General features: G+C 44.8%; 1 protein-coding gene across 13 annotated transcripts in view; it reads right to left on the minus strand.

Moving 5' to 3' along the window:
- Positions 1-21,254, minus strand: part of LOC119354604 (pentatricopeptide repeat-containing protein At2g41720-like) — a 29,584-nt gene extending 8,330 nt beyond the window's left edge. For 5 of the 13 annotated variants that reach the window (XR_005171118.1, XM_037621328.1, XM_037621329.1 and 2 more), the window contains exons 1-9: positions 20,807-21,254; positions 19,986-20,158; positions 17,126-17,231; positions 9,631-10,740; positions 9,453-9,558; positions 9,175-9,379; positions 5,832-5,964; positions 1,628-1,742; positions 1,067-1,187 (exon numbers count right to left, since the gene is read on the minus strand). Coding sequence is in view for 11 of the 13 variants with exons in the window: in XM_037621328.1 (XP_037477225.1) it covers positions 1,102-1,187; positions 1,628-1,742; positions 5,832-5,964; positions 9,175-9,379; positions 9,453-9,558; positions 9,631-10,740; positions 17,126-17,231; positions 19,986-20,158; positions 20,807-21,217 (2,445 nt within the window). In the remaining 2 variants the exon portion in view is untranslated. The other 8 variants (XR_005171117.1, XM_037621322.1, XM_037621320.1 and 5 more) reach the window with 4 other exon arrangements.
- Between the last annotated feature and the right edge of the window lie 202 nt (positions 21,255-21,456).

Genomic DNA, 21,456 nt, shown 5'->3' on the forward strand with positions numbered 1-21,456 from the left:
CACCTCGTGAAGGCCCAGACATTCGGCCCGACGCCCAGCCCCCCCTGTCTGCGCACATTGCAAAGGGCCAAAGTCCATGTATCCCTTCGCCCCCTAGACTATATGTACTTTTCTCCCCAACGTTTTAGGGTTAGCATTGATTTAGCTCATTGAGAGATAGAGCGTTGCTCATCCACTTGATCCATTGGAGGCCAAGCCCTCCATCTAGGAGAAGATCCCCCAAGTGGATTCAAGACCTCTTTACGGAGAAGATCCCATAGTGGATTCAAGACCTCATGTTGGAGAAGAACTAGCTACTTGTATCTTTCCTTTGTTGTCTTTGGATCTTGTGATCTCTTGTGTTCATGGATCTAGCATATGTGTGATTGAATCAAGTCAATTTGAATGTTTCCTCTTGTTTTTCCCCTTGTATTTTTCATGAGTTCGTCATGTTCTTCAGGAATCCCCCTTCAAAGATCAGCCCCTAGAGTTCCACCCTACATCAGTGGGAGCATTGGGTCTTGTGGTGATGCTTCCGGTGGCGCCTTAGCTTGCAGGTGTGTGGTATTCTACTTTCGGGTGTGGCCCTCTTGGCCTCGTACACGACTCTCTTTTCCTATATATGCAAGACAGAAGCTTTTGCATTTTCTGAATAAAGGAGTATACGAGATGATGGAAGGCTATGCCTCGTATAGGTAGCATAGATGGTTCAGTTCGCTGTCTAAATGCCACAGTTTTATGTTTTCTGAATATCTGGATTACATGATGTAGCTATGTCTTCACTATTTCTTTCCTATCACAACTACAAATTAACAAACATAAGATACTTCGACACTTTATTGACTACTAAAATATCAAAAAATGTTCCCTGTACAGAAACTGTTGAAAAATATGACACTTCCTGGAAAAGGATAAAACCATGTAAATGATCAGGTCTACAACAATGATAGTTCAACAACCACAAGCACCAAACAAGACATGTTCTAGATTTGACTAGATCACTAATGGCAAGGGGAAAACAGAAATGTTGAAAGAGGTTCTTGCATGATAAAATAGTACTTCTGCTAAAGTTAAAGAAGTAACATACTTATTTTTTCCTGCATAAGAGTGACATAATCCATGCTATTGTCCCTCCAAATATATGGAAGAACATTTTGATACATATATAGTGTTGGACGGACTCCAGCATCCTCCATCCACTGCAAAACCTACATGTTTCAGAAAACAAAGGAGTTCAGTTTCATGCCCATAAACAACCACGAGTCTAGTTTTCTCTTTATATAATGGAGGCTCAAATACCCGTCCAGTACTAGCATTTTATTGCTGACATTAGAGCTTTGCTCATGGAAGAAGTAACTCAAGCAAAACTTTCAATGTAATGTCAAATCACTTGCTTTTGCCACAGTTCTTATGATCCCAGAAGCACATATTGGTGCAGGTTTTACAAGGACCAACATAATACAGGTCAAAACAGAAGAAAAAAATGTGAGGTTTTTTTCTGAGGTAAAAATGTGAAGTTGTTCCAAGATAAATGTGTATCTGCAGTACACCATCATGCTGCCAGAGCACAGTTGTGCAAATTGAATGTACCAGATATAGATGTCCATGCAAATATGTAATCATAAGTGATACGGATACTAGTGAATACCTATCTTTACCTCGACATACTTTCTCCATTTTCCAACTGCTAAGAGATTTCTCAGCAGAACCTTATAAGTAGAAAGGCCTACAGTAGAGCATGCACTCACCATCTTGTAAAACAGCTGCATTAGAGAAAATTAAATATCTTAGGCCCATCTTTACAAGGACTCAGGGTAAAACATAAACTGGAAAGCACATCCAATAATCTAAGCACCTTTATTGAAACTATTTCCTCACAAGTCCAGTGTTTAGATATGAGATTACATGGGTCCCTCGAGTATCAATGTATTTTCATGAAAGAAAAGACCGTGATTTGATGGTTTTGAAACTAGTCAAGAAGCTAGCATTCTTAACTATAAAACCAGCTTCTTCGGGCCAAGAATATCAGAAATATAGTTATATAGGTGATACATGAAGTACTCCATCCATACAAAATTGTTTGAAGTTCTAGCTTTGTCCCAAGTTCAACTTAAAAAAGTTTGACCAAGTCTACAAAAAAAATATATTAACATCTAACGACACCAAATTAACTTCATTAGATTCATCATAAATATAGTACTATATATATTTGATGTTGTAGATATTAGCATATTTTTTCACAAAGAAGGAAAAGCAGTTTGTTACAAAGCTTGCCAAAGCAAGCGCAAGGAAGCAACAAGCCAATTACTCGAGTAAACAAAAACTACTGCTTAAGCCTTTCCTAAGACAAAATACAAGCAACTTTTTACCAACAAACAGACTACATATTAAGCAAAGCCAATCTACATAGGGCAAACTCCTCATGAGCAAGGGGCGCCACATCCACTAGTTGGAATATCCTTCCACACATTCCAGAGAATATAAATGAGCAGCCCGCTAAAACACCCTCGCATATCCTTTTCGCAAGCCTTCAGTAAAGCCTCTCATCAAGCATCATAATTCAGAGAAACGGAGATTGGTTTTAGGTGTGGAATTAGAAGGCCATTCCAGCCCACCAAGAAAGTCATGATCTCCTACCTGATGGGCAAGATATGCAGAGATGGTTCTCAATTCCACAAAAGAACGCGCCTCTGCTCGTGAGGCCAACCACATCGCCCAAGATTGTTCGTGTTGGGGAAGGGTCCCCACGTTATTACCCGGACTCGACATCTTTCTAGACTTGGTGGAAAACCTTTAACCTCGCGGGATTGCCACCGGCTCGCCCCGGAAAATCTACATCTTGAGAACCGAGCAGAACCCACAGCATATTCTCATGATATTCCCACAGAAAGAGACCGACTCGCCTTCAAGTACATCAGTTCATCTATGGTTAGGATTATAAATAGCCGGAGGGCAGATTTGATACTTGTCTTCCTACCTTGCAATTCTTGTTGGTTTCAGGTAGCTCCGCGTCGGGTCGCTGCAAACGGGGGCACGTGTCCCCATGTCAAGTTTCCCGCGCACCTCGTGCCAGTCTTTGTATCTGGCTAGGGGTGCAACAAGTTCACAGTCTAGCCATGATGCTATGACAGTTGGCGCCGTCTATGGGAACCTAGCCAGAAGCAGTGTGACCAAGAGAGCACAACCGTCACGGACCGATGCGGAAGGCCAGCTAATATCCACCCCGTGCACTCTCTTGGACGCCAGGACAGGAAGGCAAGGAGATGGCACCACAGAAACATAAGCACGTCAAAGAGGAAGGAGACGACTCAACCCACGTCACCTACAAGCAGCATGCGCCAGGCTCGCACGTCTAACAAAGCACATGAACCCTCCACCGATGCGCAGGTCGCCAGCTCGGAAGGATCTGCACAAGTCATTATCAACAAGGAGGAAGTTGAAGCACTCAGGCAACAAGCCACAGACGCGAGCACAAGGGCAGAAGAACTGCAAGCCATCCTAGAAGCATCCCAAGCAGACTCCATTTGCTTAGCGGCGCTCCTACACGAGGCCGCCAACATACATGCGCGACAAGTGACCACAATAGCCTCGGCAAAGCCGAACCCCCGCTCCGCATGGCTTAAACCAAGGAAATTCGCCACCACCAAACCCAAGAGTGTGATGCGGCAAGGGAGGAAGTTAAGGTGAATTCCGAAATCATCGAGGAGCAAAGATGGCCAATAGCAAAAATGATTGTGTGGGCGAGACGGCCACTCCGAGGAGCTTCGGAGGTAGAAGCACTCCAGACCATCATCCTAAGCAGGCATGACCAGATTGGTTACTCTGCGCAAGATGAGTGTCGCATTGGGTCTAGAGGAAGACAGTGAGCGCTTCAACAAATACATCTCCGCACAAACAATGCATGCTCGAAGATGTGAAGTCATCAACATTGCCGACGAGCGCAACCCCCTTAGCCTAGGACTTGAAGTGAAGCCATGGCCGCAAAAGCTTTGCCCAACGGACCTCCCGAGCTATGCAAGTGACGCCGACCTGAGCGGGTTCACCTATGTACGAGGCCGTCGTCTAGGTGGCGGGAGGCGACGAAACCACCATGATCTCTAGGATGGCTCGGTCATGATACCTAGCGCTCGCTCCTAGATCGGTGCACTTGGGAACAACTTTGCTAGCATCTTCATGCTGACTTCCAAGGGAATGAGACTATGGAGGTGACCGTCGTCAAACCTTACGCGCTCATTCAAGATCCACGCAAATCTATCAAAGCATTCCAGAAGCACTTCACCAGCATATAGTGTCAAATCCGCACCATCACCGACGAGAGCGTGTGCCCCGCCATGCGACTGGCGACATGTGGCCCAGCCCTCTACGCCAAGTTGCATCAAAGTCTACGGTCAACAACTAAGAGGCTCTACGCCATCATGAGGACGTACTTGCTCCAGGAGTAAGGGGAGCAACAACCGAACAAGGAGCAGGCTGCCACAAGGCAACTCAAGCCAACCCAAGAAGATACCCAACTGTGCCCTCACGGTATTTACTGAGTGAAGGTAGACGGATAGCATCCACAAGCCCGTGTGACGCGGGAGGAACACCAGGATCGTGCGCGCCAAAGCGACCATGGGTAGCAGAGCGAGGTCATGGGCCCAATCAAAGGAAGCGAAGTCAACGACCAAGGCAAGAGGTTTTGCGAGCTACATCAATCATACAACCACTAGTATGCTGAGTGATGGGATCAAAAGGATGCATGAGTAAATCCAATGAACCATAGAGGTTGGATTCAACCATCATCACGCATGCCTCAAAATTCATTGATCCGGTCGGCACGCCAACCACTCTAGGATTCGTGCATCGGCCCGGACATGCGCTACTTTACCGCCCAGGCCTACGAGGGGCTACTGCTGGGGAAGGTTCACTGTGCTACTTGGACTCAACGTCTTACTAGACTTTGCGGAAAACCTTATAACCTCTCGAGATCGCCACCAACTTGACACCCCGCGGAATTGCTACCAACCAGAGACCCAATAGGATTTCCACCAAGTTAATACCTTGAGGAATGCCACCAGCTCGGTGCCTCGGAAAACTACATCTTCAGCACCAAGTGGGATCCACGCATATTCTCAGGATATTACGGAAGTAAAAGGCCAACCCGCCCTCAGGTACATCAGTTCATCTAGGGTTAGGATTGTAAATAGCTGAGCGTAGATGTAACTTCATGTACCAGCTCCACTACCCCTCCCCCCTCACAAATTTTTGACAAGGTTGGCTTGGGCTCAAACCAAACACAATAGACTTCAAGGGGAAAGATTGATATATGGATCCAGCAAGCCATTATGCGCAAGCAGTCCATTCTTTTTAAACGAGGAGCCATGCTGTCTAAATTGATCATGGTAAGGACAAAAACACTAAGTGATAGTGCATTAAAAAAATATTGCTAGGTGTCTATAGCATAACTAGCAACGACAAACATGTTCAGAATGTCATATCTAACCCTCTCTAAGCTTGAGTTGATGGATGAAATGGTCAAGCACATATAATTTGAATCCAAGAGATTTTAGGTTCAAAACCCAGTACATGCAATAAATAATTGTGATCTGCCTCTACTTCCGATGCACACATATCTCCAACCCAGTTCATACGCGAGGGGGGTGTTTGAGTATAATGCCTGACCGTCTCCCTAAGCTTAGGCTTTTTGGGTGAACTGGTTGGTACAACCTCCGCTTCATATACAGAACAACATAACAAATTGATGGTCTACGAAAACAGATAATGCTTAAGTATCTACATCAATTGCATAGAAGAAGTTGGAAATAACAAAAGTATGTTCTGTATGAAAGCTATGTTACGCAGACCAATTGTACCTTCATCATACTCTCTGTCTTCCCACATTTTCCAAGAAAATTCAGAAGATGGTTTAGCTTCCCAACAGAAATGGATGGGAGAGAGGAATCCAAATGTTCAATTATTTCACTTGCAGTTCTCCAGTCCCGTAGCCTGTTATGGGGAAGCAAAATGTCGATAAGTAACCAAGGGACACAAATGAACATTGACCTATTCAATACATCAAGGGCGGTTCTATGCAGCTATTACAAAAACTGAACAAACACAATTTAGATGGCATCTCAACCACAAGAAAGCTCTATGCTGCTATCCCAATAAATATTCAACTTTATTATGTTTCTATTTATTAACCATGGTGTGTATATTCGGCATGGTTGCCTCAGAAGACAGCAGACCTAGTTGCAAGTGACTCGAACGATAACCTGATAAATAGACATGGTAATCTAAAAGTCTAGTAATATAAGATATATGGACTAATTTTCTGTACTCCTGGGAGTACGTACTCCCACATTCAATGTACCTCATATGCATCTATTATACCTCTATCATTCTAAATATACCATAGTATACCTCATCATTCTACATATACCATAGTAATCACTGTAAGATACCCCAGTACAAGTAGTACAAAAAATTGTCACTTAGGTCCCTAGTTTTTGCAATATAACAGTCCTACATACAAAAAAGCTGCCATATGTAAACTACATAAAATATATGGAGTTGGCAATTAGTTTCATAAAACTCACTTAGGTATCTAGTAATTATTAGCAAAATATGTCAAAAATAATTAAGAGCTTTAATCGGTTTATCTGTGTGATGTATGAGGAGCAGTACATACTTCCAGGAGTACAAAACCATTTTATGTTTCCGTAGGGAAAATACATCCTACAACCGGGTCTAGTTACACCCACGTCTCAACTACCACGGGGTAGTATATGTACTACTCCCTTCGTCCCACAGTGTAAGACGTTTTTGCAAGCTACATTGTGGGACGGAGGGAGTACTTTATTATTTTTAGTACGATCATATACTCACTCCGTTCCTAAATATAAGTCTTTGTAGAGATTCCACTATGAACCACATAAGGATGTATATAGATGCATTTTAGAGTGTAGATTCACTCAATTTGCTCCGCATGTAGTCCATAGTGGAATTTCTACAAAGACTATTAGGAACGGAGGGAGTACTATATCTAAGATTCCAATGCAAGCTACATGTTCTTTTTTAGCGCTCCTAAGCCAGATTAACCAAAATTATTAAACCACCCTCCATTCTACACCTGCACACGGGGGCACGGACGTAATTCTAGGCATATAAGCACCCTCCGCGCTAGGGTTTCCTCTCTCTCCCTACAAAGCCCCTGCTGCCGCCATGCACCATGCTTTAAACCCTCCCCCTCTCCCTCTCCTCTCCCTCGCCGCCGCACCCCAGATCCCGCAGCCATGGTGAGTTCCCCTCCGCTTTGTCAATTGTTCCAAATCCTTTGGGTTGCTCAGGTTCCTGGTGTTCTGACGGTGCGGTGTTGTTTGTGTTTTGGTGCTCGCAGTGGATGGAGAAGAAGTAGCTAAACCCCATGCGGGAGATCAAGGTGCAGAAGCTCGTCCCCAACATCTCTGTCGGCGAGAGCGGAGATCGCCTCACCCGCGCCTCCAAGGTATACATTTGCCTGTCTATTTGCCCTCTCGCTCGCCTCGTTGATGCGCTGGCGCGTGTGTTTCAGATTACAAACAAGTCCATAGTTTTTAGTATATATTTAAAATACGTTCATATTTGTATGTAAAAAGGAGTACACTAAAAATATGTCCTTCTGAGGTACCACTTGCCCATCAAGGCTAACTTCCTCCTCCTCGTGCCTAGTAATACTGAAACCGCACCTCATGCCCTTTCTATTCTAAAGTTCGTCTCCACATCTCTAACTTTCTATTAACCCTCGTTCGACTAGCACCACATCATCCGCAAAGAGCATACACCATGGGATATCTCCTAGTATATCCCTTGTGACCTCATCCATCACCAAAGCAAAAAAGATAATGGCTCAAAGCTGACCCTTGGTGCAATCCTATTTTAACTGGAAAGTCACCAGTGTCACCATCACTTGTTCGAACATTTCTTTAGCAGCAAATAAAAAATACCATGCATGGCAACGTTCCATGTTGAGAGACATAATAGGAGAGAGAAATCAGAAATCAATGCGTCATGAATAATTATCTTGTGTTTCTTTCCATGTTTCATGGATGGAAGGTACATGATACCCATTAGGAATAGAGAAGGAACTATTTGTAATTAGGAGGGTTTGCACATTCATATTTTGACTGAGTTACAAACATGTACGCATGGGTATCTCAGGATGTGTATATTTTCATTAGGTATAATACCTCAGAGTGTATATATTTTGATTAGGTATAACACGAACACTAAATATTTTCGTTAGGTATAATACCCACTAATTGGTATCGCGGTCTAATAACACGTACAAGTGGGTATCTCGGGTATGTGTATACCAAAAAATGTTATTATTGTATCGTCCTAAATTGGTAACACGTACATGTGGGTATCTCAGATTCAAATAGACAAGAATGGTTTGAAATCCAACATAACTAATAATGTTATTTGATTAGGAACCAAATCTCAGATGTTTGATGCTATCTCATACATGGATAGAATTGCATGCAAACAAATTAGGAAACTAATCAAGAGTGATGCACGCCACTTGCAACCAAATGCCATAACGGGTTGGACCCGAACAAGCTGCCCATGCGCCTAGGTGCCCCAGATATTTTACATACAACCGGTGATAGTTACACTCAAGTGAGATTCGTATGTTGTACTCCCTCCGTAAAGAAATATAAGAGCGTTTAGTTCACTATGGAGGGAGTATGTAGTATCTGTCAAACTGGGGAGTATGTAGGCATAGTATGTACTTCCTCCGTTCACAAATGTAAGATGTTTTGGATATTTTAATATGGACTACATACGGACTGGAATGAGCAAACAAACAAACTAAAACGTGTCTATATACATCCGATTCAGATAAAAGTTAAAACATATATTTATGAATGGAGGTAGTATATAAGAATATTTCGGTAGTATACCACTTTTTAGGTAGTATGAACTGTTATTTTAGTATATTGTTAATATGTACATATATAAATATGAAAGTATTTTCAAAATATACTAAAAACTATGGACTCACATGCAAAAAAAAAATCATGCAGGTCGCTGGAAAATCTAAGATATAGTATATGAACATACTTAAAATGATAAAGTAACGACCACCGGTGTTACCGTAGTAACCTTGTTCAGATCATAACAGCGTAATTACCAATTCATGCTTGTTCAACTTAAGAGAGTGGATAGACATACATGCTGCATGAAGCTATTATTTCAAAATAAGCTTTTTGGTTCAATTCGATGGATTGATCGTGCATGAATTTCATCAACTGAAGGACCCTTTCATGTTGATTTCCTTTATTCAATGCTTCCATGAGGGATGAGCATATAATGGCATCTGGCAGTATGGCATTTCCTTCCATCTCTTTGAATAGGTCCCACACACTCGTCCAACTCCCTTATGATCCATAAGAAAAACATGATCAGTGAAAAAATGTTATCTCAACCCAAGACTTTTAAGAGGATCTTACCATGATCAATATAGGCTTGAATCATAGCAGTATATGTTAGAACATCAGGGAAGCAGCCAGATGTTTTCATATAACTAAAAGTAGATTCCGCTTCAGCTAGTTTGTCCTGAGTGGGAACCATCGTTAGCATATCAACTTTCCACAGAAAACTAGACAGCTAATGAAAATCAACACTTGCCTGTTTGACATATGAACAAATCAAGGATGAGTAAACCTCCTTGGTTAAAGGAATTCGCAAGTCCACCATGTCTTCAAAAAATTTCAGAGATTCTGCATATTTTCCCAATTTACACAATCCACTGATGAGTATATTATAAGTTACAGCATTTGGATTCACATTGCTCGCCATCATTGTGGCATAGAACTCCAAAGCTTTCTCATAATCTCCAAAACTTAAATAGGTTCCAATGCCCGAGTTGTACGCAACAATATTAAGTTCAATCCCTCGAAATTTTGCTTCTTCAAGAACTGTGTCAATTTTTGTTGTCTGCCTGCAGCGGCCACAGGCAGTCAACAGAGTACTTATTGAAACAACGTCTGGTGGAATGCCATCCTTCTCCATTTCATGCAGTAAGCTAATGGCCTCCTTGAACATTCCAGCAGATCCATAAGCATCAATTAGTGCATTATAACTGACTTTGTTTGGCTTGCATGAGTTCTTTCTCATCTCGTTAAAAACCTCCCTAGCTTTTTCAGGCTGTGCTGACCTACCATAGGCATTCAGTAAAGAGGTATAGGAAACTACATCAGGTCGCAGACCATTTTGTTTCAGTAACTTGAAAAATCCCAAGGCCTCAGTGTGCATCCCATGTGAGGCATAAGCACCCAAAAGTGCATTATATGATACAATATTAGGTTTAACTCCTTCAGCAACCATCATATCAAAGACTGCCTTGCAATTTTTCACTTGCCCACAAACATAATAAGAATGCATTATGCTAGTGTACGTAACAACATCTGGAGGACACTGTGCTCTTTTCTCCCTCATCGAGTTTAACAAATCGACAGCATCTCCGTGCTGTCCGGCTTTTACAAGGCAATGGATGACAATATTCAAAGTGAAAGTATCAGGGGCAATATTTGCTCCTTTCATCATATCAAAGTAACCTATGGCTTCCGAATACTGAGAGCCATTCTTGAAAGCAGATAATACAATGTTGTGTGTAACCAAGTCTGGCCCTACACCATTTCTTATCATCTTCTTACAAAGCTCTAAAGCCTTTTTCCAGTTACCAGCAGCACCACATGCATTTATGACATTATTATATGTAGCTCGGCTAGGAGGTATCTGCAGGACAAACACAGAAAGTAAACTAATAACACAACTATGACAACCAACAATGGTACAAGTATCTGAGCGTTGATAATATTTGCAGAAATGTTATTTGCCAAAGTGGTTGCTGGAGCAAACTACAGACTGCATTATATAGAAAATCAAGATATTATTTGCTAGTGGTGCAATGAACTACTGCAGATATTTTCGCACTTATTGCTAAGAGGCAAGAATTGGTGAAAATATTAGTACTTCCTCGGACAGGAAGAAAGTTAAGCATAACATCCATAATTCCGGAAAAATACAAGTGTTTTCTGTTAGTTATATATATATAGCCATGTAACCTTCGTATTTACCCTATTGTATAAGGGGTTTCCTGCATATATTCCACACCTGTACATGTATATATACTGGCCTATGGCCACCTGGAAATACAAGTTGCATATTCCTATCATGGTATTAGAGCTAGGTCAATTTTATAGCACGCGCAACTCCTGCTGTTGATCCATCTCCGACGCGACGCCTCCATCCTTGGCTGTGCTGACTCTCCGTGGTGGCCAAATCCTCAGGCTGCTACTGGTTTTTTCTGCCTCCCACCCCGATCGAGACTTCCACTATTGCCCAGATCGATCTGCTCGACCCGCCCTCGTCCGCCTCTGTCTCGTGAGGCCCGCCGCCGCCTGATAGCCACCACCCCCGATCGGAGACTCCCGCCGTCGCCCCTGATCGCTCGGCCCAACCGCCCTAGATCGATTTCCCTGCCCAGATCAAGCAGAGAAGGTCACGCGCTGCTGCCGATTTCTGGATCGTCCTCTGCTTCCGATCGAGACTCCCGCCTCAGTCACCACCCGTTTTGGTCTTCGCTGCATCATTGGTGCTGGAAGTGGTCTTCGCCAGCGTGGACTTGGTCTCCGTTGCTCGCCCTCGCTACATCGTTGGTGCTGGAAGTGGTCTTCGCCCGCGAGGATTTGGTCTCCGCTGCTCGCCCACGTGGACTTGGTCTCCGCTTCTGCTAGCCGCGTGTGTGCGTTCACTGTTCAGTTTTCCGTCTGCTTCCGTTGAAAAAAAAAGGGTACTATGTCTACATATACGGGCTATGTCGCAGTTCCTCGTTTTCTGGTGATTTTTGATGGCACTAACTTCATCGAGTTCGTTGGCTTCATGCGCATTCACATGCGTAGCCTTCGTCTTTGGGGCGTTCTTTCTGGCGAGGTCCCTAGTCCGCCGTGTCCAGTTCCTCATGTGGCTCCTACTCCACCGACGCCACCGGTTCTTGCTGCCAACGCTGATCAGGCTGCAAAGGATGCAGCTAAGCTGGCTGATGACGCTGCCATTCTTGCTTATGATGAGCAGGTTCAGACCTATGAGGACGCACTTCAGACTTATCATGCAGCTCTGTCTGCTTACACTCAGTGGCTTGATGATGATGCTCGTGCCGCAGCTGTTTTGACTGCTAGTGTTATGCCTCAGTTTGCCTCTGAGTTTCTCGGCCTCTCTACTGTATTTGAGATGTGGACTCGGCTTTGTCAGCGCTATCAGCCCTCTGGTGATGCCTTATACCTGTTTGTGGTTCGTCAGGAGCATGCTCTTCAGCAGGGTGACTCCACTATTGATGAGTTCTATGCACAGAGTTCTGCTATCTGGCGTCAGCTTGATTCTCTCCGCACTGCTGGTTGTCGTACTTGTCAGTGTTGCCAGGCTGTGCGGGCTGATTTGGAATTTCATCGTGTCTACAAGCTCTTGTCTCGACTCCGTAAGGAGTTTGAGCCCCGGCGCGCTCAGTTGTTTGCTCGTGGTCGTATCTCCCTCATGGAGGCGCTTTCTGAGATCCGTGCTGAGGAGACTCGCCTCCGTGGCGCTGGTTTACTTGAGGTTCCCTCTGTGCTCGCTACTCGAGTTCCTGCTATGCCTGCTGCACCGACTCCTTCCCACTCGAGTGCTCCGCCGCTCTTGCCTACTCCTACGGGCGGCCAAGGTCGGTCTCGTCCTCACTGCGGCTACTGTAAGATGGATGGTCATGTTGAGTCTCAGTGCTTCCAGAAGAAGAAACACCTACGTAAGGCGCGATCATCAGCTTCAGGGACTTCTTCTACTTCGACATCTTCAGCCACCGCCTTGACTGAGCAGGATATTCTGCGACTTAAGCATCTGCTTGCCGCTTCAGGTTCTCCTTCGACGAGTACTGCAGGTTCTGTGATTGATGCTTCCTGCACTAAGCAACCACCCTCTACACAGTCAGGTACATCCTCGTGGGTTCTGGACTCCGGAGCTTCTTTTCATATGTCTTCTCATTCTTCAAATTTGTCCTCTCTTAAATCGCTTGATTTTCCTGTTCATGTACTCACTGCTAATGGTACTCCTCTTTCTGTTGCTAGTCGAGGCAATCTTAGCACACCTTCTTACTTTGTTCCTGATGTTGCTCATGTTCCTCAACATAATATTGAGCATTGGAAGCTATTTAAGTTTTGGAGATTATGAGAAAGCTTTGGAGTTCTACGCCACAATGATGGCGAGCAATGTGAATCCAGATGCTGTAACTTATAATATACTCATCAGTGGATTGTGTAAATTGGGAAAATATGCAGAATCTCTGAAACTTTTTGAAGACATGGTGGACTTGCGAATTCCTTTAACCAAGGAGGTTTACTCATCCTTGATTTGTTCATATGTCAAACAGGCAAGTGTTGATTTTCATTAGCTGTCTAGTTGCTCATGTTCCTCAACTTAACATGAATCTTTTTTCTGCCGGTCAACTTACTGATTCTGGTTGTCGCGTCCACCTTGACGTTGACTCTTGTTCTGTTCAGGATCGTCGAACACACACTTTGGTTGGGGCTGGCCCTCGCCGCCGTAACTCTCAGGTTCTTTGGGAGCTAGACTGGCTTCATGTTCCTTCCGCTGCCACCACTATCGCCAGTCCATCCGCTTGTGTCGCTTCAGCTACCGGCTCCTTCCAGCAGTGGCATCATCGACTTGGTCATCTTTGTGGGTCTCGCTTGTCGTCATTAGTTCATCGAGGTCTTTTGGGGTCTGCCTCAGGAGATGTCTCTTTAGAGTGTCAGGGCTGTAGACTAGGAAAACAGATTTAGTTACCTTACCCTACTAGTGAGTCGGTGTCTCAGCGTCCTTTTGATTTGGTCCATTCTGATGTATGGGGTCCGGCTCCCTTCGCTTCAAAAGGGGGCCATCCATACTATATTTATTTTCATAGATGATTTCTCTCGTTACACTTGGCTTTATTTTATGACTTCTCGCAGTGAGGTTCTTTCCATCTATAAGCGTTTTGCTGCCATGGTTCACACTCAGTTCTCTTCACCTATTCGTGTGTTCCGTGTTGACTCCGCTGGCGAGTATATTTCCAAGATGTTGCGTGGTGTTCTTGCTGAGCAGGGCACTCTTCCTCAGTTCTCTTGTCCTGGTGCTCATGCTCAGAATGGCGTGGCTGAGCAAAAGCATCACCACCTTCTTGAGACGGCTCTTGCGTTAATGATCGTCGCTTCTCTTCCACCTCATTTTTGGGCTGAGGCTATATTCACCTTCACCTATCTCATCAACCTTCAGCCGTCTGCTGCTCTCCAGGGTGGTGTTCCTTTCGAGCGTCTCTTTGATCGTTCTCCTGATTATTCGACGCTTCGCTTGTTTGGTTGTGTTTGCTATGTTCTTCTTGCCCCTCGGGAACGCACCAAACTGACCGCTCAGTCTGTTGAGTGTGTTTTCTTAGGCTATAGTGATAAGCATAAGGGCTATCGTTGTTGGGATCCTATCGGTCGTCGGATGCGTATTTCTCGGGATGTGACTTTTGATGAGTCTCGTCCCTTCTACCCGCGTCCATCTTCCTCGACCTTTTCTGTGGAGGATATCTCTTTCCTCACTTTTCCCGACACACCTATCACTCCAGTTGAGCCCTTGTCTCTCCGTCCTGCTCACTCTACTTCTCCACCTCTTGCTGATTTGCCGCCACCATCTCCCACGGTTTCCTCACCTCGCATGTCACCAGATTCTGCACCTTCATCCCCGGTGATTTCTTCGTCTCCACCTCCTAATTCTACCTCGGCTATTCCTCCTCGTATTCTTCCATCTTTGCCTCAGTATTACACTCGTCGTTCACGTAATGTGGATGTGTCTGCTGACGTGTCGTCCTCCTCGTCTCAGCCTACCTATGGCTTGCGTCCTCGTCCGCTTCCGCCTGTTGATCGCCTTGGTTTTTCCACAGCTGGTGTTGTTGTTCTTGAGCCGACTTCTTATCGTGAGGCTGTTGTTCATCCTGAATGGCAGTTTGCGATGGCAGAGGAGATTGCTGCTCTTGAACGCACTGGTACATGGGATCTTGTTTCTCTTCCTCCAGGTGTCCGTCCCATTACTTGTAAGTGGGTCTACAAGGTTAAGACTCGCTCCGATGGTTCTCTTGAGCATTACAAAGCTCGTCTTGTGGCTCGTGTTTTTCAGCAGGAGCATGGTCGTGATTATGATGAGACATTTGCTCCTGTGGCCCATATGACCACTATCCGCACACTTCTTGCCGTGGCCTCTGCACGCCACTGGTCTGTATCTCAGCTTGATGTTAAGAATGCCTTTCTTAACAGTGAGCTGCGTGAGGAGGTATACATGCAGCCACCAACTGGGTATTCTGTTCCTGATGGCATGGTATGTCATCTTCGTCGCTCTCTCTATGGCCTTAAGCAAGCCCCCCGCGCCTGGTTTGAGTGTTTTGCCTCTGTGGTGACTGCCGCTGGTTTTTCAGCGAGTGCTCATGATCCAGCATTGTTTGCCCACCTTTCTCCTCGTGGTCGGACTCTTCTTCTTCTCTATGTTGATGACATGATCATCACTAGCGACGACCCCGAGTATATTGCCTTTGTAAAGGCCCGTCTTAGTGAGCAGTTTCTTATGTCCGATCTTGGACCTCTTCGCTACTTTCTTGGGATTGAAGTCTCTTCTACCTCTGATGGCTTTTTTATATCCCAGGAAAAGTATATACAGGATCTTCTTGTTCGTGCTGCTCTTACCGATGAGCGCATTGTTGAGACTCCAATGGAGCTCAATGTTCACCTCCGTGATACTGATGGTGACCCCTTGCCTGACCCGACGCGTTATCGTCATCTTGTTGGGAGTCTTGTCTATCTAGCTGTCACTCGTCCGGATATCTCTTATCCGGTTCATATTCTGAGTCAGTTTGTCTCCGCTCCCACTTCGGTTCACTATAGTCACCTCCTTCGTGTTCTCCGATATCTTCGGGGCACGATGTCTCACCGTCTATTCTTTCCTCGCTCCAGTTCTTTACAACTTCAGGCCTATTCGGATGCTACGTGGGCTAGTGATCCCTCCGATCGCCGTTCACTTTCTGCTTACTATGTTTTTCTTGGTGGTTCTCTCATTGCCTGGAAGACGAAGAAACAGACTGCAGTTTCCCATTCGAGTGCAGAGGCTGAGTTACGAGCTATGGCTCTTTTGACGGCAGAGGTGACTTGGTTACGGTGGTTACTTCAGGATTTTGATGATTCTGTTACTACACCTACTCCGCTCTTGTCTGACAGTACAGGTGCTATTAGCATTGCGCGTGATCCTGTGAAGCATGAGCTCACGAAGCATATTGGTGTTGATGCTTTCTATGTGCGCGCTGGTGTGCAGGATCAGGTTATTGCTCTTCAGTATGTGCCTTCCGAGTTACAGTTGGCGGATTTTCTGACGAAGGCCCAAACTAGAGCGCAGCATGGCTTCTATCTCTCCAAACTCAGTGTTGTTAATCCACCATGAGTTTGAGGGGGGTGTTAGAGCTATATTATAGCCATGTAACCTTCGTATTTACCCTATTGTATAAGGGGTTTCCTGCATATATTCCACACCTGTACATGTATATATACTGGCCTATGGTCACCTGGAAATACAAGTTGCATATTCCTATCATTTTCTAAGTGGGCCAGTAATGAAATTCAAGAAATATGAGGCAGCGCTGCAAGCCAACATAAAATAGAGATAACACCCATCATTACCAAACTAAACAGCAATATAATTCACAGCCAATACTAAGGATATATGTGGATTAGTAGTGCTATGATGGTTTTAATCTGGTAGGCCAAGGGTCAACTATGGATACTCTAAGAGACTGTAAACCAAAACTAATGTGGTAGTACTAATCTACATATATGCTTAACAATTATGGCTTTGTTGGAGACTAGAGGGAATTCTATACCAAAACTCAGTATCCATCTATAGTACTGGTGCCACCCAGGCAATATTATAAGTGGACAAGGCCCATACCTCTGTCACTTTCTTTAAGGAGAGTAATAGCATACTTTGGAATGTACAACCCTAAACAACTATATAAATCACATATAACCAGTCATATTCAAGAAAACAAAGCAATTAGAACACAATGATTATTTCAACGAACAATACTGACAGCTGCACGAAGCATATCATCCATAATGTTGATGGCCCAGCGCCATAGACCAGCCCGAGCATGAGCATTGATCAAAGAGTTGTATATATCAGCATCTGGCTTGCACCTATAAATATTGGTTATGTAAAAAAAAATCATAGACTAAACTGATGATGTAGAAGAGGCCCCCCCACTTCCTATCTCATTTGTGCAAGACAGACCATTATAAGGCAGCTATAACCTACATATTACTGGAGATAAATCATATTGGTGCATATGATAATAGTACAGCTTTTCAAACTGCCAAGTTGGCTATTCCAGTAAAGGCATTAGTAATGTGTGGTAGAAAGGCAAATATGTAACAATATAAAATATGCCTTTGGCAGAAAAATAAGTGGATACGCTTCATAAAACAGACGAGTTCATAATTTCGGCAAGCAGCCAACAAGGCTATTAAGGAGTAATGGTATTGGTCTAGGACTCCTTATTAGGCCATGGTATCATGAGCCCAGGTTTAGGGATTTTTTCACGTGCCGCAGCTCACGCTCTTGATGGACTTTTTTGGTTTCCTCTTCTGATCGATATCGTGCACCGGCCGTCGCCAATGCTGGCCAGATCGATCTCCGTATTGATATGCCCACGATCCAGCCATCCCACGCTCGATCATCTAGTCTAGATCAACAGAAGCCACCCCGTCCAGATCAATGCAGTCGTACAGGAGTTCACCACCCCGCCGCCCTAGGAGAACGACTATGCTGTCGGCACGCCCCGCCTGCTTCGCCACCGGCTTCACCGCTGCCCGCCGGCCGGAACTCCAGCAACCTCGACCGTCCGCCTGCAGTCCCTGGCCACCGTCTTCCCGGCGCAGATGCCTCCCTGGTCATGACGCACCTCTCCGACAGAGGACAACATGCAGGCTGCTTCTCTATTGCCTCGCACGTGGTTCTCCCTTCACTACTTGTGAATTGCTTGCATGGCTGCTACTGACCCGCGTGCGGGATGCTTGCCGCTTCGCGTGTTGGCTCTTCCTTGCAGCGGCTTGCTTTGCACGCTACTGGTTGTATGCTCAGCGTGTGGCTCTTCCCTGCTCTAGCTGGTGCGCTAGATGCTTGATGTTGCGGCCTTATGTGCTCCTTAGCTTCAACTCTTCTAAAAAACAAAAAAATAAGTTTACAATGTCGTTTGTCTCTAGTGATTCCTCAGCGATGGTCATTTCGTCAACTCCATCTCCCACATGCACCTACCTTCCGTCGGTGTTGCATGTTCATCCGCTAGTTGTTATTCCACGCTGCTGCTCACCGGCATCTCACTTGTGTTGAAGTGTATATGTGGATTGTGGATTGTCTAGCCCTTTCTATCAGTTCGGACTTTTGGTTGCATTGGCTAATGCATGAAGCTTAACATGGTATCAGAGCCTAAGGTCCTGGCTTTTGCAATTTATTCAAAAATTGCTGCTGTCGCCCTCTGTGCACATGTATAGGCCTCTTGGGCCATAATCCTACCTCTGAATCTATTCACGTGTTGACTTCCCGCTCACATGTGAGAGGGGGTGTTGAAGTGTATATGTGGATTGCCTAGCCCTTTCTATCAGTTCGAACTTTTAGTTGTGTTGGCTAGCGCATGAAGCTCAACAACCTGCAAGGCCTCCTCCACAGACTCTCCTGCATACACGATGGCTCTTGAATCTATGTTGTCAAAGGCGTGGATCTCATACTTAGCCCATTAGAGATAATTATTTAGTTAGGAAAGAGTATTTAGTTAGGAAAGAGATTGGTTCAGTTAGGAAGATTAAGATATGGTTTCTTAGGAAAGTCGAGATTCTATTCTTAGGCATCAAGTTGAGTCTTCCCTATAAAAGGGACACCACGTACCTCATAAGGATTATGAAATAGTAGATAAGAATAAACTAGTAAAGATCTAATCCCTGAATAAACTAGTAAAGATCTAATCCATGTCACCGACCTTCTCTCCCTCTCATCCCCGGCACCATGGCTGGCCAACCTTCACTCCTCAGAGTTGTACCCCTAACCATGTCACATTCATCGGTCTTAGGGCCGGTCCCAATCCTAGAACATGATATATGTTTTGTGTATGTGCTTCCTAGCTTCTAGTTCTCCATATTTTCTGCTGCGTCCACCAAATCCGTTGATATTTTTTGTTTCTCATGCCATGTAAGTCCATCAAACTTTTATATGTCAGCATCTTTTTCTGGTTCTAGTCCTTTCTATACAGCTTTTCTGGCCTTTTTCGGTCCTTGTTGTTTTCTATAGATTTTCGTGGCCTCTTTTTGCATTGTCGATTTACGCCCATTCTCTTGCTGCCGAGTTTCTCTAGCCGCTGATTTTCTTGGACTATGACTTTGTGCACAATGCTTCTTTCTCTTGATGTGACATCTTCTTTCGACAACCCATCTTCTCTTGATACTTATTTTGTATCTTCTACTGATGCGGTGTCTTCTGTTGATGCACCATCTTCTCTTATCCCCTTTGGCTTAACTCAACAAGCTTTCAAGACTCTCCATGCTACAACGATACTCTCAAGACGCGGATTTTGGATTACCATTTTTTTCTAGTGTTACACTTCTTCAAATGCAAAGCTATTGCATATGCTTTGTCATTGAGGTGTTAAGGAGTATTAGTATTGGTCTAGGAGTATTGGTATTGCTGTAGGAGTCTTTATTAGGCTATATTTGCCCCATGGGCCTTGCAATACAATCAAGTTGCATCCATAACAGAGGCAACCAAGGCCAAATATGTTCTATAGTCTGCATGTAGACTCATGAACACAGATAACATGAGGACTATTATGGCTTATTGACTTTTTGGTGAAAACCGAGGGTAGCTAAATGAAATCTGAAGTCTCAAGTTAATATTATTCATACCGCCATTCTTGCATCTCAAAGAACAGGCCACGTGCTTGATCAACCTGGTTGTGTCTGGCATGTAATCGTATCATCATACCATAAATGTCATTACGGGCACAGTAGTTCTCCTGGTTTTTCATCCAGCAGAACACATATACAGCATGTTGCAAGGACCCAGAAAAGGCCATTTCCTACAAGTGATGTAGATCATGTAAGCACTTTATGTCAGTGGATTTACAAAGGTGGGAGGTTTATTAACAAAATGAGAAGTCTTGACATGTGACTTGTAGCTTCAGTAGCTAGAAGCTCATAAGGAGTACAGAAGCACATTCTCTAGTAAATAGCAATGTATATATTGGAGCAGAAAGATGGTAAGATGGTATATGAATTAAGTAATTAGAATTTTGGAATTACTGAAAAAAGCATTAAACAAAAATAATGCCATGAGAAACCTAATGATTACAAGGATCAAGCAAGAATCCTTAAAATCAATAATGCTCCCACAGTTTACTAGAACTAGCTAATACGTGCAAGATGACTAGAAACAATACAAGATCCGAATGCTTGAATCAAGCACGAAATCACAGGTGTTATAAAATATCCAGATGACTAGAATGTCTATCCAAAACAGAAATTGAGTTCGTTCAGTTTCAACACTCCCATCTAGACATTTCGGAGACACTTTAATAGGCAACAGCTGCAAGACAAGACTGCAAAAGTCGCAGAATAATCGAACTTTTGCCGCCCAGTAACTCATTTCATCGAACACATAGAAAGCGGGTATGTGGGAGTCAGAGAGACTCATTGCATCGAACACATAAATTGCAGAGGTGTCTTACACGAATAAGGAGAGGGAAGTTACGGCAGGCGAAGCGCCCGGCCCAGCAGTTGAGCACGGCGTCGACGGCATGGGTGTCGGCCCGCGGGAGCGCGAGCACGCGCGCGGCGACCTGGGACACCTTGCAGTCCCGCTGCCACCGGCTCCCCTCCACGCGGAGGCGGTGCCGCGCGGGGAGCGCGTCGGCACCTACGCCGTCCACCTCGACCCGGACTGTGCGGCGGCCGCGGTCGTAGTCGACGGAGACGGAGGGCCGCCGCTTGGCCCACAGCGGCGGCCCAGGCGACCTCGGTGACCGCCTAGGCGGCGGGCGGACGACGCGCGGAGGCGCCTCCGGGTTCGGTGACGCCGGCGGAGGGGGGGTGGCCGAAGACATTGCTGCAGTTGGTGGCAAAGCTCGACCGTTGTGCATGTGAGAGATTTCTGCGGATAAGGAATCTGATGTTTCTCGGCGACGATCTCCAGTGGAAAATGTTAGAGATATATTTGGGTCAGGTGTACTCCTTCCCGAAATTTAAACCTATAAGAGCATGTCTAGTAGAACTTTCAAACCTTTAAATCCTCATTAGCATTTTAAGGGTCCAAAAATAATCTTTTTGTGCATTTTCACAGGTTGAAAAATAGGGGCAAAGATTAAAACCCTCAAACTCA

Source organism: Triticum dicoccoides, chromosome 2A (genome assembly GCF_002162155.2).
Source record: "Triticum dicoccoides isolate Atlit2015 ecotype Zavitan chromosome 2A, WEW_v2.0, whole genome shotgun sequence".
Taxonomy (NCBI): Eukaryota; Viridiplantae; Streptophyta; class Magnoliopsida; order Poales; family Poaceae; genus Triticum; species Triticum dicoccoides.